The sequence below is a fragment of the Ursus americanus genome, chromosome 21, assembly GCF_024610735.1.
Source record: "Ursus americanus isolate L20-20 chromosome 21, mUrsAme1.1.p, whole genome shotgun sequence".
Taxonomy (NCBI): domain Eukaryota; kingdom Metazoa; phylum Chordata; class Mammalia; order Carnivora; family Ursidae; genus Ursus; species Ursus americanus.
In genome coordinates, this window is record NC_142147.1 from 47294836 (window position 1) to 47312158 (window position 17323).

Here is a 17323-nt window from a genome sequence, read left to right on the forward strand (position 1 = left end):
AAAAACTTTACCATTCTGATGGACTTTCTTACTGAAGAGCAAATAGCCCTGTTGCAATATTTAAATTTATATCCGTGTATTCTCCAAAGTAGAGATACTTGTGGAGTTCCTTCCTGAAGCCAGAAGGACAGCACTGGCACTTGGCTTTCCTCCCACATGCACGAAGGAAGCAAACGAAATGGCTGTTGAGTTTCTCATGCAAACTAAGAGTTGGGTCTTTGTCTTATTTAAATTAATGTGAACTAGTGGAAAGAAGGATGCAAAGAGTTTCTGGTTGGGACACTCCAGGAAGGAGGAAAATCCTGCCCCCATCCCCTCCTAGGTATCCTTTGATATTCTCCCCATCCGAACCCCATGGCCAACAGGATCCCTTAGGATCTTCCCATCCCGGTGTCAAATCCTCCACACAGCAGCCAGAGGGGCTCCCTAAGTACAAACCTGATACTATCCCTCCCCTGCTCAGAACCCTCCATGGCTCCCCAGTACCCTTAGCACAAAGGCCATGGCTGATGAGCTCATTCACAATTGTGCCCTTGCAGACCCCTCTAGCCCCACCTCTCACCTCTCCACACCTCCCACTCTCAATTCAGAAAAAAGATCCTACTTGGATTCCTTCTTTATCATGGTTCCTCTTACTTCAGAGCCTTCACACATTCTCTTCCTTCTTTGGAATGCTCTTCCCGGAGTCTGCTCTACCTAGCTAACTTACTCGTCCTCTGGATCTCCTGGTAGACACCACCTTTCACAATGAGCCTTCCCACATCCCCCAGACCGGTGGGGGCTTCCTTTGGGTTGCCCAAATCCTGTCGTCCCATGGCAGCCCTCTTGACACTATTTTGTCTTGGCCTGATTATCGACCTCTCCATCCCGAGTAGGCTGGGAGCTCCAAAAGTCATGGCTGTTATGTATCAAGCACCCCACATTTGCTCAGCAGAGAGGGAGAGCAAAAGAGCAGTTTTCAGTTTCAGGACTGAAGTGGGAAGGGAACAAGAGAGCAGCGGTGTATGTAACCCCCATCTCCTTACGCCCCGTTACTTAACACGTATACACGTGGACCCTACTTTCTCTTGCTGCAGGCACCTCCTCTCCACTTCAGCTCATGGCGGCTACATCATCTGAGTGGCTCAGGCAAAAACCTTGGAGTCTGTCCCTTTCTCTTTCACTTGTGTCAACAGCAGCAAATCCTGAGTTTTAGATTCAAAATGAATCCATGGTCCCATGGTCCAACCACTTCTCATTCCCCTGACAGACAACTATGGCCACCCCGACAAGGGGCCTTGCAGACTTCTGACAGCAGGAGTTTCAATAACCAAGTGCCCAGCCCCTGAAATCCACTGCCAGCCCTCCCACGGGCTGCACCTGACCTGTACCTGAGCGTGTTGGGGAAACTGAGGCAGGCCCCTTCCTTAGAGATACAGAGCTCCCCAACAGCCTTGATGATGTTCCTCAGACTGCATGGTGGTCTCCATGCTTCCACCCAACCTTTTCTCCCTCCCCCTCCCTTGCTTGCTCAGGGTGGGACAAGCGTCTCGGTCACTGGCTCCCCCAGCCTTCCAAGGCTCCCTCTCCACGTTTCTGCACAGGAGCATTCCTCCTACTAAAATCCTTGCACGTGTCACTCCTTTAATCCTACCTTGGAGTCTGCCTCTCCAAGGACCCAAACAAACGCACCACTTTCTCAACCTCCTCCCTCTCCCCTGCTTCCACCCCACAGACAAAGGTCCAGGATGCCCTGTGAAAAGCTAAGTCCAATCCTCTCCTCCCTCCCCTCAGAGCCTTCTGTTGCTCCCGATGCCCTCTCCACGGTTCACGGCGCCCTGCAGGATCTGCCCCCACCCTTTCACCTCCCGACCTCTCCTGTTCCGTCCTCCCCTTAATTCACCTGCGTGGTTGCCTTGGCCTCCTTGGGTTCCTATGCCCACTGCTCATCACCCACCTCACACGCTGCTCCCTCCCCCGGCGCCCTCTTTCCTTAGCTGCCTGCAACGTTCTGCGTGAACACCGCCTCCTCAGGGAGGCCTCCCCTGACTACCCCACCTAAGACCGCAGCACCTTCCCCTCCCAACTTCTCCTGTCCCTCCTGCTGCCTCGTGGTTCTCCTTGTCCCCGCCCGACACACCATGCCTCTCCCTTGCTTAGCTGTTTAAGGTGTGTCTGCCCACTAGAATGTAAGCCCCACAAGGACGGGGGCTTTGCCTTGTCCCGTGCCCAGACATGCCTGGCACAGAGCAGGTATTCAATAATTGTGGAACAAATGGCTAGAAGTAGCAACCAAAAGGGAGGGAAGGAGGACAAGAAGAGGACAAGGTCCGGCTTGGGTGACTCACAGCTGATGGTGAGCGTGAGGGGCTCGCTTCGTGCCTGGCTGCCCCAGTTCCAGACCTCACACTCATAGGGGCCCGTGTCATCTCTCTGAAGGCCGTGGATAACCAGGCTCCTGTTGTCGGCCGACAGTACCAGGTGCTCACTAGGCAGGAGGGCCTGGCCCCTCAGGAACCACAGGACTCCAGCCCCCTTGTGGGAGGTCTGGCAGGTCAGGGTCACAGAGCTGGCATTCTCCATGAGATTCAGGCTTGGGGACACAACGCTGGGCTTGGTCAGCATTTCTGGAAACACACAGAGACACGGGGTGGGGGTCAGGGACCCTTCCCCAGTCTCCTGCCCAGGCGGGTGCCACAGGGCTTTCCAACAATATGTGTGTATGTGTTGTGGGTGGTGTGTGTATGTGTGTGTGTGTGTGTGTGTTCTTTGCCTATGATTGCATTGTATGGAAGGTATGAGTGTGTGCTGTGTGACAATTATGCATGGTATGGGTTTCGTGTGTATGGTGAGTGTACGGTGTATGGACATGTGTGTATGAGTTTGTGTGTGTTGTACAGATGTTTTGTGACTATCACTCTGAGTGTGTATTGCGTGTGTATATTTTCTGCATATGAGTGTATGTCGTGTGTGGTATCATATGTGTTACGCACATGTGTTGTATGGTGTTCTATACGCTTTGTGTGTGACTGTGTTGTGTGTGTGGTATGTAGATACTGAGTATGTGTAACGTGTGTCAGTTGTGTACGTGCGCAGAGGGTATCGAATGCATAGTGTGTGGTGTATTTTCTGTGTTGTATGTGAGGGTGTTGAGTGACTGTAATGTGTGTGTTGTGTGTGTGTTACATGTTGCATGCATGTATGTTTTACACAACAGTGTATGTGTGTTTGCGGTGCTGTTTGTGGTATATGTGTTGCGTGTGCGATACGTATGTCTGTGTTTTACGTCAGTATATCCCGTGTGTGGCACGTGTTGTGTGTATGTGTGAGTGTGTTGCTTGCATGTGTTGGGGTCTGTGTAAGCGTGTGATGTAGGTCAATGCTGCGTTATGTGTTGTATGCGTGTTGTGTGTGCTTTGCATGCATGTTGTGTGTTGGTTGTGGTGTATTCATTGTGCGTGAATTACGTGTGTCTTGTGTGTGTTGTGCATGTGTGTGAGGGTGCTGTGCATATGTGGTTACTATTTCTGTGTTGAGATATGTGACTACTGTGTTAATGTTTGTATGGATAGAGAATCAGCCCCCCACCAGCTTTCGCAGAATCAAAGAACGGCCAGCCCACAGAGAGCCAACAAGGTCTTGTGGAAGATGGGCCGAGCCAGGAGCCGGGTCCTTCTCTGTGGTCAGAGCCCTGTTCTGCCTCCAGCCACGTAAGAAATCCCCACTCTTCTGGGTCCCCCTGAACCTCTGGGATATTGGCGTAGCTCTGATTCTCAGAGGAACGAAGGAGAGGAACAGGGCAAAGAGACTCACCAAGGACTCGGACTTCAAGAGCCCCCAGGCGGAGCAGGTGGGTGGCGTTGTTAGACACCAAGCACCTATACATGCCTTCATGTTCCGTGGACATGGCCTGGATGGTGAATGTTCTCGTGGTGGAAAATGGAGCCGAGTTATTGTTGAGAAACCAGGAGTGGACGGCAGGTGGATAAGACTGCGTTTCCACAGAGAAGGTCATGGTGGAGCCCTCTAGCACCTCAACCACCTCCCTGCTGGATACACCAGAATCCAACTTGATTTCAAATGGGTCAGGACCATCTGGAAGGACAAGAACAATCACAGCAGTAACGATCACATCAGCAACGGCTCTCTTAGGGAGACCTCGGGAGTCAATAAATATTAATATTTCTCGTCTCCCCACCCAAGCTCTGGATCAATTACAAAGGAGATACAGGAGTCTAATGGAAATTAAACGTCAGCCTTCTCCCTGGGTAAAGTAGGATCGTAAGACACATCTAAAGCATACCAGCAAATGCTCTTTCCTTGCCCCTACCCAGGCAAGATTTTGTAGCAAACATCTGAAGGTTAAGGAACTTAGTTTTGGATATTTTAACTTGGATGTTTCCAGTAGAGTCCAAGTAGAGACAACAAGGAGTTAGTTATACATCTGGAGCCAAGGGTAGACAAGTCCACATTTCAGTGGTATCGGAAGCTGTGAGACTAGAGGAAATTACCCAGAAAGGGGTATCAGTGAGGAGCTGGGGAGAACAGACAGGGACTCACAGTTCACGGTCAGGAAGGTGGGGTCACTGCTCTGGACCTGGCGGAAACCCTCGGCTTTGCATTTGTAAGTCCCAGAGTCCTCCCGCCGCACAGTGAGGATGGTGAGTTTCTTTCCATCTGTAGACAGCAGCATGCGCTCATGGAACACCAGGGGGACATTGTTGGCGAACCAGTGGATGGTGACATTGGCATTCTTGGTGTCACAGAAGAGGGTCACCTGTCCCCTCTGCTCTATGGCAGTGTCCTGGCTGATTGAAATGGTGGGCCTGGCCAGCAGTTCTGCACGGGGAGAAATAGAGAGGAGACAGAGGCAGAGACAGAGGAGGACCAAGCAAAACGTAGCTCCAGAGGGACCCAGAGAGACTGGACCGGAATTGCCAGAAGACAGGGGAGCTCAATGCCTGGACTCAAATGCTAGATCTGCTGCTCATTCTAAGTGTGATCATGGGCAACTTACTTCCCCTCTCTGAGCCTCATTAAAGCGGCTTGGACAAATAAAGCAGAAGGATCTGAGGACAGTGGGTCAATTAGTATCAGATGTAAGGAGAATCACGTTTGTAACTGGGATGCCAGCCAGATCCCACTGCCCACTTCGTAGCCAACCTTTCCACCCACAACCACAGGCCACCCCTCTACCCCTGCCCCCAATACAACTGATCTGACCGGTTGTTGCCAGAGCCTGGCCGGGCCAATCAGATTTGTCCTGTTGGGACTCTGGGCATGGAATCCTGATGGGTGCTTAAGGATGAAGGCAGGCATCAAAACGATAGCCTTGTTTTCTGTGCCCACGTCTCTGAATCGGCCACGAGTCTGGGGTCCCAGACCTGGACAGAACAACATCCTTCTCACCTTGGGTGATGTTAAGTGGGCTGGCAGCAAGGGTGAGCTGGGCTGCAGCTGGCAGACTCCACATGGTCAAAAGTGAGGCTGGCGGGGAAGAGAGAAGAGGCATTCAGAGAAGGAGAGGTGTGTGTGGAGGGGGTTCAGTTATGGTCTTCATAGAGGGAGGTCTAGGTCACGGACATGACACTTCACCCCTAAGGCTTGACTCCTAGCCATTACTCACTGACCATGTGACTTGTGGCATGTTTGTAATCTTCTTGAGCCCCAATTTGTCCAGCTGTAGAATGGCCATAATATCACCTGTATCTTAGGGTGGCTGTGGTAATGAACACTGGCAAGCGGCAAGCTGTAATGGGGCCCCCGAGGGTCACTGTGCCCCCTCCCAGGATGCTCACCCTACAGGAGGTACATGACCAGTCTCCTCATTCCACACAGAGGGAAGGAGATGCTCCGAGAGGTGGAGTCCCTTTCCGAGACCATTTGAGTTCAGTGGCAGAAGCCAAACTTGAACCTGGCCTGCCAGCGCCTAAGGAATGTGTTCTTAACACCAAAATTCCTCCTGTGAGCCCAGGGATGGGCACAGAGCTGATCCCTAATAAACAGGAACTTCTATTATCTCTGGTGGGGGGAATTAACCTTTGGTACTTCCGCAGACTTGCCCTCAGGTGGAGATTTCCCTCCCGGGAGGAAAAGGGAACAAGATAGCAAGAGTTGTTGGTTTTCCATTTGGCCAATCTACATTCAGGCTTGAAGAGACCGTGGGCATGAGTGGGGACCCCCCACCTCCAGCTGCCATGCTCATGTGCAGCTGACCTTGATACCCGCCACCCCTCCTCTCAGACCAATTCCCAGAGGCTAGCAGCTATGTTTCTCTCCAGCCCTCACTGGACTCCGGTCTGGCCGAGCCCTACCCGGTTCCCTGCTCAGTCAGTGGTTAAGGGCATGGACTTTTAGGATATTTGGAAACAAATACTGACTCTCATGCTTCCTAGGTCTATCATCATGGGCAAGAGGCTTTCTCTTCGTGAGCCTCAGTTTCTTCAACAGCAAAATGGGGAGAATAGAACTTAACTTAGTTCATCGGGTTGTTGTGAGGCTTCATGAGATATCAGATGTGACGTGCTTAAAACAGACACCGTAAGTGCTCAGTCATTATTATTATTGCCATGTTTGTATTTTCTGCCTGTAATACTGCTAGAGGTTAAGTCCACAAGCTTAGAGCCTGACTGTCTGCCTGTGAATCCCAGCTTTGTCATATTTTGGGGGCAGGTAATGTCCTGTGAGTCCCAGTTTCCCCATCTGTAAAATGGAGTAATAACAGTTCCCACCTCATGTAACCATTATAAGGACAAAAGAAATACTACGAGTGAAAGCATCAACGGTGGGTCTCATCACACCCATTCGAGATAAATCTCCCTCAGCAGACAGCCTTTACCTGGCCCCTTCCCTCCCGCCTCCTCCCCACAGGGTCCTGCCTTCTGTGCACAAAGCAAACTTAGCAGAGAAGCTGATAACTCACAGCCCCTCCGGGGAACCCCGGAGCCCCTGCAGCCTGCCAGGGTCAGCCAGGGCGGAGAGCCGGTCTCAGGGCCACACAGCAAAGCAGGGCTGAGTTTTGCACATCACATATTGCAAAATCATTTCTTTGCCTCCAAAATGCTTTTTCTTATCAAAATAGCCTAGTTTCTTCCTTCTGCCTCCGAGACTCTAAGCATCAATGTCACATCCATCCCCTGTCCTGACTGAGGTGTGACCTGGCCACTCGGGGCTGGCACATCCTCCCTCTGCCCGTCTTCTCCTGTCTCAGCGTCACGTTCCAGCTCTTTCCCTGCCTCTCTCTCTGGCTCTCTCTCGCTGTCTCCACGACTCTCCTGAATCTATTTCTCTGCGTTTGTACACTTGCCCTGCTGTCTCTGTCTGTTCTCTGTCTTCCTCTCTCCTATCTGTCCCTCCCTGTTCTTCCCTCTGCTACAGTTTCTCCTCTCATTCTCACTCTCTGCCTCTCTGTCCCCCTATTTCTGTCTAGGCTTCTGGTTCTGTGGCTCTAATTCCAACTCTTTCTGTATATGTCATTATCTCTGGTCTCTCTCTACCTTTGTCAATCTCTTTGGTATTTGTCTTCATTTCTCTGTGTATGTGTGTCTCTCGATTTCTCTTTATGTCTGTCTCTCTCTTTTGCGGATACACACGCGAGTGCACGCACGCGCACACACACACACACACACACACACACACACACACCATCCCCAGCCCCCTCTGAAGGGAGCACTGCACTCACCTGCAAGCAGGATTCCCGCCCAGTGGTGGCCCCATAAGTCAGCAAGCCCCATGGGTCCTGGCACCTGACCAGCGTGCCCTGGCTTGCACACACAGACACTGTCTTCACTCCAGCTGCACCCCTCCAGCTTCCTCTTCTTCCCCTCTGCCCTGCGGCAACCTAACTGTGATGACAGTGGCTCCTGGGACAGACGGGTGGTGGCGCCAGGGAGGAACTTTGGACCCACCTCCCCCTTCCACCCCAGGGCTCTCTTTCCTTCCTCTGTCCAGCACAGAGAACAAGAGTCCCAGGAATCCTGGGGTTTCCACCAGGATGGAAAAGAAGACAGAAATCCCTGTCTTTTGGTCCTGAGTCCCCTTGAGAATTATGTCCCCCTCCTCCTAAGGCCCCCTCCCTGCCTCTTTGCCAGGATGCAGAAGCAATCCGGGTAGAAGGGGTGCCAGGGAGTCAACTGGAGAATATTAGAGTTAAGGAGACCAGGAACCAAGATAATGATAGTCAATAGTAATGAGAGCAAAACAATAATGGTGGCTCCTGATTGTTGAGAGCTTAATAAAATCAAGCTCGGTACCAAGCTCACCATGAACAGCCTGAAAATATTACGTCAGCTGAAATGATACTGGTCATAAACACAAAGGAGGAAGCGCAGAATGAGCTGGGTTGGGAGAACCCTAGGGGGTACCTGACCCCCGCCTGGGGAGAAGGGGCAAGGAGGGCTTCCTGGAGGAGCAGACATCTGAGCTGAGACGGGGGACACAGTAAAGGTTCAATACAGGAGAGTAGCTTTTTTTTTTTTAATTCCCTATGGGCAAGACAAGATGATGGTCTTTGGGAGCACACAGACCAAGAAGACTGGAGGTGATCAACTGGACCAGGGAACAACCATTAACAACCATCAATCCATGTATGCATTCATTCATTCACTCCCTCATTCATTAACAGATATTCCCTGAACTCCTCTTCTGTGCTGATCCCTGTGCTTAGTAGTGTTGGGGACACAGTAGTGACTAAGACATCCCCAGCCCTGCTAGCATGAGCTCACGGGCTTGTCCCCAGTCAGTGCCAACCCAGCGTGCACTGGGCTGGGCTGGGCGGGCCCAGAGGAGGTGCCTGACCTGGACTAGAGGTCAGGGAGGACTTCCTGGAGGAGAGGACAGCAAGCCTGAGACCTGGAAGATGCAGGAATGGGTCAGGCGAGAGTCTGGAAGGCAGAGAGGGCAGCATGCGGGACATTGCTGAGCTTGAGGCACAGAGGAAAGTTCGGATGGCTCCAGAAAAGAGGAAGTGAGAGGGCAGGTGGTTCACGGTAAGGCTGAGAAAACTCTAAAATGATTCCCTAGGGCAAGAGAGGCACTGCGGCATCACGAGGAGAGCTCGGTCACCCAGCTGCCTCAGCTTGCTGCCCGTCTGGGTCTCCTTCATGCCACAGGCAGTCACCCAGTGTCTGCTCCAGGGATGCACGTGGCTGAGCAAACTGGCTCTGGAGACCAACTGCGGGGATGCAAACCCTGGCCCCACCACTCGCCAACCGTGTGGCCCAGGGCATGTCACTCCACCTCCCTCGTGACCACTTTCCTCGGCTCTAAGATGGGGTGGGGACGGTCTTGCCTCTCTGGAGGCTCTGCGGCTCCGAGTGGGAGGCTGGGCCTGAGTCCTCCACGCCTCAGCTGTGGTTTGTCTGTGAGCTTCCGTGTCCCATCTGCAGACCGGGGCGTCTGTGCAGATGTTTGTGAGAATGAGAGGATTTAATGCTGGGCAAGTGCCTGGCACAGTGCCTGGCACGGACGTGTGAATCTCCACTAGGTGCTGTGACTGTGATGACGGCAGCCCCTGCAAGGAAGTGTGCACTCACTCAGTCATTCAACACACGTGTCCTGAGCACCTCCTGGGCCTACCCTGCGTGCTCGGCACAACATGGACAGAAAATCCAGTTCCAGGGCGGACAGAGACGATAAACAATAAGCATACTAGGTACGTTATGTGGGATATCAGGAAGTGATATAGGCGAAGGAAAAATGAAAAGTCGGGCGCCTGGGGGGCTCAGTCGGTGAAGCGGCTGCCTTCAGCTCAGGTCATGACCTCAGGGTCCTGGGATCGAGCCCCATGTCGGGCTTCCTGCTCAGCGGGGAGCCTGCCTCTCCCTCTCGCTCTGCTCTGCTTCTGATCTCTGTCAAAGAAATTAATAAAATGTTTAAAAACATGGAAAGTCGCGTAGGTTAGAGGATATAGCATTCTGTCTCGTGGTTAAGAACACTGAAGCTCACAGAGGGGGAGGCGACTTGCTTGAGGTCACACGGCCTATCAGGCCACATGTCCTGGTCTACCTGGCTCCGTCTGTCCTGCCTTCCCAGGTCCTAACGTGGCTTCTGGCTCTGTACACCCAGCTCAATCAACGCCTGTGGCCTCATCAGCTCACCACTCTCCCACTGGCTGCGGCTCCCTGTGCCGGGCGCACCTGTGCATGCGAGCCGGCATTCAAGGCCTCCATCTCTCCATCCTTTTCCTCCCGGGGTTCCTGGGTCTTCGGACTATCCATTCACTCCTTGGCCGGGCTTCCCTCCTGATTCCTCTGCTCAGTCCACTCCCATCCTGGGGCCCTCTCCTCTCCCTCACCTCTGCCCCACCCAAGAGCACAGAGCCGCCACTGGAGTGGACTTCCCAAATCTGCCCTTTCATACAGGAGCGGGGTTTTCTCTCCCAGAATCCCCTCCCTACCCTCCCCAGGGCACGTTCTGTGTTGTCCTGCCCCAACAAGAAAGAGGAACTTCTGGGCCCCTCCCTGTTGTACAACTTTCGCTTTGTTTCTGACAGGTGAAAATATACCCAGGGCCCTCCTGCTTCCACACCCTCACCTACCAGCCTCACGCGGGACTCCCACCCCATACCACCTCTCTATGGCTGCCCCCCGCCCGGTTCGCTCAGCAAAGATTTATTTGGCTCTACTCTGTGCCAGGCACTGTTTTAGGTGCTCAGAGCTCACCAGCAAACAAAACAAATACCCTTAAATCACCTTTTATGCAAGGATGGGCAGAGGCAGAGGGAGACAGACAACAGGCAGGACACGTGATTAAATAACTGAATCATCTATGATGTTAGAAAGTGCCGCGTGACCTGAGGGATCAGGGCAAGGGGTCAGCATGCTGGACGTGCAGGATGCAGGGCAACCCTGGGAGACCCACCAAGTCTCAAGGAACAACTTGAAGGAAGTGACAAGGTGAATCAAGCACGTGTCTGGAGGCTCCTGAGAATTGCTTCACTTCTGAAAAAATGGAGGCGGGGTCCCAAAGAGCCATCCCTTGCTTCCTGTATTCAAATAACTGTGTGGGGCGCCTGGGTGGCTCAGTCATTAAGCGTCTGCCTTCGGCTCACGTCATGAGCCCAGGGTCCTGTCCCCACATCAGGCTCCCTGCTCAGCGGGGAGTCTGCTTCTCCCTCTCCCTCTGCCCCTCCCCCCTCTCATGCTCTCTCTCAAATAAATCAATAAAATCTTTCTGATTGTGCGAGTTGCCTACTGCTGCCTTAACCAATCACAGCAAATCACCACAAACTCGGCGGTTTAAAACAACGTAAATTCATCATGTCACTGTTCTGCAGGTCAGAAGTTCAGGCCGGCTCTGCAAGCTTCCCCGCTGACATCAACGTGTCCCCGGCTGGGCCCCTCGTGAGTGGGAAGAACCCACTCGCCAGCTCATTCAGAGTGTTGGCAGAACCCAGTTCCTTGGAGCTGTTGAGACTGAGGTCCCCGTTCCCTTGTTGGTTCCCGGGGCCTCCCCCCAATCCTTGCATGAGAGCCCTGCATTTCAGGGCCGGCAACGCACGACAAACCTCTCTTACGCCTGGGATCTCTCTGGCTTCTCTTCCTGTTGCATTTCTCTACTGCTTCCAGCTGGAACAAGTTCTCTGCTTTGAAGGGCTGTGTTGTTCGACTGGGCCCAGCTGCGTAATCCAGGCTACCTGCCTGTCTTGAAGTACGTGACCCTAATTACATCTGCAAAGTTCCTCTTGCTAAGTCACGTAACACAGCCACAGATTTGTAACATAGTCACAGATTGGGGCGTGGGCATCTGTTCTGCTTACCGCTGTGATGTGGTGAGAGGGCCGGATATCTAGAGTTGAGGCAGCCATGTTGAGACCATGAGGTCTCAATCCTCTACTCTACTAGGCAAATAACCTCAGATCTGTTGAAATAGCCGGCCACTGCCACAAGCCTCAGTTTCTCCTCTTGGCTTTGGAAGGATGTAGCACCTCTGGGCAGGGTCTTGGAGGCTGTTACAATCCGGATGACACCTCCACCTCCCTGAAAAATAAGAAACCTTAAAGGAAATTATTGGCCAGAAGTAAGAAATGTTACACAATATTTCAATGAAGTCCCAATAGTTTATGTTTGCTTTTGTTTCCCTTGCCTTAGGAGACATATCTAGAAAGAAGTCACTACCTGTTTTATCTCTCACATTGACATGTGTGATCTATCTGGAATTGAAAATTTTGTGTGCAGTTAGGTAGAGACGAAAATTATTTTTCCATATAGAGATCTAATTAATCAGTATCATTTATTAATAAAATCCTTGCCCTCACTGTGAAAGAAAGAAAGGGGGGGGGAGAAAGAAAGAGAAAAAAAGAAAGAAAAGAAATGAAACAACATGAAACGAAACCAAACCTTGGTCAACCCTACCCACAGAAGGAGCTTTCTGTCTGACTTCCACAACCCAGAAATGCCTCAGCCTCCTCTGGCTGTGGGACACCCGATTCCTCACTCAGGGTCAGCAAAACCCCCTCCCTCCAATTTCTTTTTTTTCTCTAAAATTCAAATATCTGGACATCCTCTTGGATGCCGTCCTTTCCCTGACTCACCTCCAACACCCAATCAGTCACCAAATCCTGTGGGTTACATGCTTTAATTCTCTGTTCTCTGGCCCCTTCTCTCTATGCCCACTGCCTCACCAGAGACAACACTGCCTGTGAAGCTCACCTGTGAAACGGCACCACCTCCCACTCTCCGGACTCTGCATCTCCAATCTGCCCGTCACGATCCTGGCTACCTTCCCCAATCCCAGCTCTGAATTAGGGTTCCTCCCTTCCAAAGAGAGAGACTCCAAGACCCCCAGTTGACCCCCAGATGCCCATCTCTTTCCCGATAAACCCACAGGGTGAATGGGAAACTCCTGATCTGGAAATAAGAGAAATCTCCTTCTGGTAAATTCTAGTCATCCCCTGGTATACACCAGTGAACCCCACTCCACAAAGACGATGGAGGCCTAGAACCTGATATGATTTCTTCTAGATTTTATGTAATTATGTACTTTTTTTACATTTTTTTATTGAAGTATAGTTGACACACAATGTTACTATATAAACCTATTTTTAAGAGATCAGAGTGGTATGACTCTTAGAGGTGAATATTTTCTGGAAATTTAAAAACACTGAATAAACATGAAATTGGAGGTAAAGCAGAACAGCCCAGGCCCTTTAAAAACTCAGTATTTAGAAGATTTTGTCACATGAATGGGGAAAGACCGGACAAAGCCCACAGGAGGGGCCTAGAAGCTCTGCCACAGGACACTGGCCACGCTGGTTACCCCACACCCATCACGCAAAGACTTGTGGTCACTAAAAGCTGCACTGTGGATCCATGTGTGTTGTTCTAAATCAATATTCATGAAATTTTGTTAAACTAAAAAAGCTGGTTGCAAAACAGTATGCATAGTACATCCTCCTTGTGTAAGAGAAAATACACACATGTCTTTATTAATTTATAATAGGCACAGGGAATGACTCTATAAGAGGATATACCGAAATATTAGCAGTGGTCATCTCTGGAATTATAGGGTTTTTCTTCCTTTTCTTTTCCTTTCTTTACCTTCGACACTGAACATACAGTATGTGTTCAATAAAGACTCCAAATGTAGGATGTAATGTGGGCTCTATATTAACATAGAAGGATATCGGGGCGCCTGGGTGGCACAGTCGTTGGGCGTCTGCCTTCGGCTCAGGGCGTGATCCCGGCGTTCTGGGTTCGAGCCCCACATCAGGCTCCTCCGCTGGGAACCTGCTTCTTCCTCTCCCACTCCCCCTGCCTGTGTTCCCTCTCTCGCTGGCTGTCTCTCTGTCAAATAAACAAAATCTTTTAAAAAAAAGCATAGAAGGCTATTAAAGATTAGAAGATTAAAGTTTAAAATGAGGTAAAAGAATGGCAAATACAGTATGATACTATTTTTGTTTAAAATACATATATTTAGGGCGCCTGGGTGGCTCAGTTGGTTAAGCGTCTGCCTTTGGCTCAGGTCATAATCCCAGGGTCTTGGGGTTGAGTCCCACATCAGGGCTCCCTGCTCAGCAGGGAGTCTGCTTCTCCCTCCGCCTCTGCCCCTCCCTCCTGCTCATGCTCACTCTCTCTCTCTCAAATAAATAAAATCTTTAAATACATATATTTAAATGTAGTTACTAAAATAAGGGACTTAGAAAAGCCACATCATTGTCTCTGGGAGGCTTAACTATAGACGTTTTTTCTCCTTGTTTATCTGTATACTTTACTTTTCCTATAATTTTGTGAAATTTATTTAAAAGATGAAGAGGTAGAGGGCACCTGGGTGACTCAGTGGGTTAAGTGTCTGCGTTCGGCTTAGGTCACGATCTCAGGATCCTGGGTGTCCTGAGTCCAAGTCCCGTGTCAGTGTCAGGCTCCCTGCTCAGCGGGGAGTCTGCTTCTCCCTCTCCCTCTGCCCCTCCCCCCTCGTGTGCTCTCTCACACTCTCTCTCAAATAAATACATAAAATCTTTTAAAAGTACATGAAAAAGGGCGCCTGGGTGGCTCAGGTGGTTAAGCATCTGCCTTGGGCTCCGGTCATGATCCCAGGGTCCTGGGATTGAGCCTGGCAGGGAGCCTGCTTCTCCCTCTGCCTGCCGCTCTGCCTACTTATGCTCTCCATCTCTCTGTCAAATAAATAAAAAAATCTTTAAAAATCCATATATATGAAAAAGTAGCATACAATATTTTTAAAAAGCAACCCCTACAACTAAGAGTCAGTTTGTTGGTTTAAGAGTGTAAAAACCTGGGGCGCCTGGGTGGCACAGATGGTTAAGCATCTGCCTTTGGCTCAGTTCATGATTCTGGGGTCCTAGGATCGAGCCCCACGTTGGGCTCCCTGCTTAGCAGAGAGCCTGCTTCTCCCTCTCCCTCTGCTGTTCCCCCTGCTTGTATCTCTCACTCTCTCTGTCAAGTAAATAAATAAAATCTTTAAAAAAAAATAATGTAAAAACTTATTTTGCGTAGCACAGGTTAGAAAAACCTTGCTGAATGTATAGAGAAGTGGAACAGCCAAGAAAAGAATCCTAAAAAGAAAATTAAACCTATCTCCACCAATAAAATCCTGGGGCAGAGAAGGATCCCTTGATTTTTTTCTCTATTTTGAATTTTGGGGATTTCATTTTTTTTTAAGATTTTTTATTTATTTATTCGACAGAGATAGAGACAGCCAGCGAGAGAGGGAACACAAGCAGGGGGAGTGGGAGAGGAAGAAGCAGGCTCCTAGCGGAGGAGCCTGATGTGGGGCTCGATCCCATAACGCCGGGATCACGCCCTGAGCCGAAGGCAGACGCTTAACCGCTGTGCCACCCAGGCGCCCCTGGGGATTTCATTTTTAACCAATAACCCTCAAACCTAGCATCATACTTGTCTTAGTCTGTTGGAGCTGCTATAACGAAACACAGACAAAGTAGCTTACAAGCCACAGAAATTTATATCTCATGGTTCTGGACGGTGCCAGCATGGCCAGGTTCTAGAGAAGGCCCTCCTCCTGGTTCTCACTGTGTCGTATCTCTCTGAAGCCCCTTTTATAAAAACACTTATCCCCTTCACGAGGCTCTGTCCTCATGACCTCATCACCTCCCAAAGGCCCCGCCTCCCAACACCATCACTTTGGGGGTTAGGATTTCAACATATGAATTTGTAGGGGACGCAAACATTCAGAGCGTAACAATCCCTGAGATGTGGATGTTGGCATCCCCACTGTTGTGCAAACTGGAGATGGAGTTTGAGGCCTTGCAGGTGTAGACCTCCGAGTGTGCCCTGGAGAGACTGGGAGTAAAGAGGGTCTAGCCGTCAGGCCCGGAGAGCCCACCGATGCTCCACACATACTGGGTAGGCGGCTGGGAGTCAGCCACGCAGACTAGGGTGAGGTTGGAACCAATCACACAATCTGGGTCTGGTGAGGTCACGGTGGGGGTGTCAGGACCATCTGGAGCAAGAGAAAAACATCCTAATTGGGAAGAGTATGGAGTGTAAGGACCACTGTCCCCCCCCCCCACCGGACTGTGCATTTAGCTCAGGGCTGGAAGCCCAACACATTGAGGGGGGCACACAGTGACACGACCTGAAGGTTTGTCCAATGAATGAATGAATGGCCGAACCAACTATTGCAGCAGCCCCCTCACTGTTGTGTCTGTGTCCCTCACTGCCCCTTGAGGAACTTCAGCTCCACGAGGACAGGGATGCTGGTCTGTCATGTTCACTGCATCAACTAGAGTAACCTTCAGGATCCGGCGGAGTTCATATTTTTCAAGAGGGAGGGAGGAGAGGGAGGGGGAGAAAGCTGGGTTCAAGTCTCTGTCTTTACTCCCAACACTGTGAGATTGTGGCTGAGCCCCTCCCCTTTCTCAGTTTTGTTATTTGTAGAATGAAAGGTATCTTAAAGTCCTCTCGGTTCTGCAAATATTGGTGTTCTAAGGTTTGGAATTTCTGGGAAATTTAAGTCCTTGGTCTCTATCTGACTTTGGACCTCAGACAGGATGAGTCTGCAAGTCCCTAATTGGGTACCTAATAAAGGCTAAGTGTCTGTTAAACAAACACATGGTGGGGGCACCTGGGTGGCTCAGTCATTAAGCGTCTGCCTTCGGCCCAGGGCGTGATCCCAGGGTCCTGGGATCGTGCCCCGCATCAGGTTCCCTGCTCTGCTGGGAGCCTGCTTCTTCCTCTCCCACTCCCCCTGCTTGTGTTCCCTCTCTCGCTGGCTGTCTCTCTGTCAAATAAATAAATAAAATCTTTAAAAATAAATAAATAAATAAATAAATAAATAAATAAATAAATGGCAAACTGGAGAGAGTCTTAATTTACAATGAAGACTATTTTTTTAAAGATTGTATTTATTTATTTGCTTGTTTGTTTGTTTATTTATTTTAGAGAGAGAGAGCGGGGGGGGCAGAGGTAGAGAGAGAATCTCAAGCAGACTCCGCACTGAGTGTGGAGCCCGACACAGGGCTTGATCTCATCTCATGACCCTGAGATCATGACCTCAGCCACAATCAAGAATCAGACACTCAACTGACTGAGCCACCCAGGTGCCCCAAGACTGTATTTTTTAAATAAGCCAACTATATAATACCAACAAGAAACTCATTTCAAATACAATAGAATGTCTTCTTGAAAATAAAAGAACGGGAAAAGATACACCATGCAAACGTTATTCAAAAGAAAGCCAGAGTGCCTATATTATTATCAGATAAAGTGGACTTTAGAGTAAATAAATTCATCAGGGACAGAGACGGTACATAACAATAAAAGAGCAAGAAGACAGAAACCATAAATGTGTACACACTAAATAACAAAGCTGACAACTATGTGAAGAAAAACCGATAGAACTGAATTGAGAAATAGATAAATCCACAATT

The 17323-nt window shown here is 50.2% G+C and overlaps 1 protein-coding gene across 14 annotated transcripts in view; it reads right to left on the bottom strand.

The window, feature by feature from the left end:
• The window catches only part of CEACAM20 (CEA cell adhesion molecule 20), a 75942-nt gene that overhangs the window by 10571 nt on the left and 48048 nt on the right, over positions 1 to 17323 (bottom strand). For 3 of the 14 annotated variants that reach the window (XM_087870877.1, XM_045814311.2, XM_087870878.1), the window contains 5 exons: positions 8776 to 13763; positions 5389 to 5466; positions 4540 to 4818; positions 3793 to 4074; positions 2328 to 2606 (listed from right to left, as the gene is read on the bottom strand). In XM_087870877.1, coding sequence (XP_087727003.1) covers positions 2328 to 2606; positions 3793 to 4074; positions 4540 to 4818; positions 5389 to 5466; positions 8776 to 8893 — 1036 coding nt within the window. In that variant the 5' untranslated portion in view covers positions 8894 to 13763. The remainder of the gene's footprint in view (positions 1 to 2327; positions 2607 to 3792; positions 4075 to 4539; positions 4819 to 5388; positions 5467 to 8775; positions 13764 to 17323) is intronic. The other 11 variants (XM_087870884.1, XM_087870883.1, XM_087870882.1 and 8 more) reach the window with 10 other exon arrangements.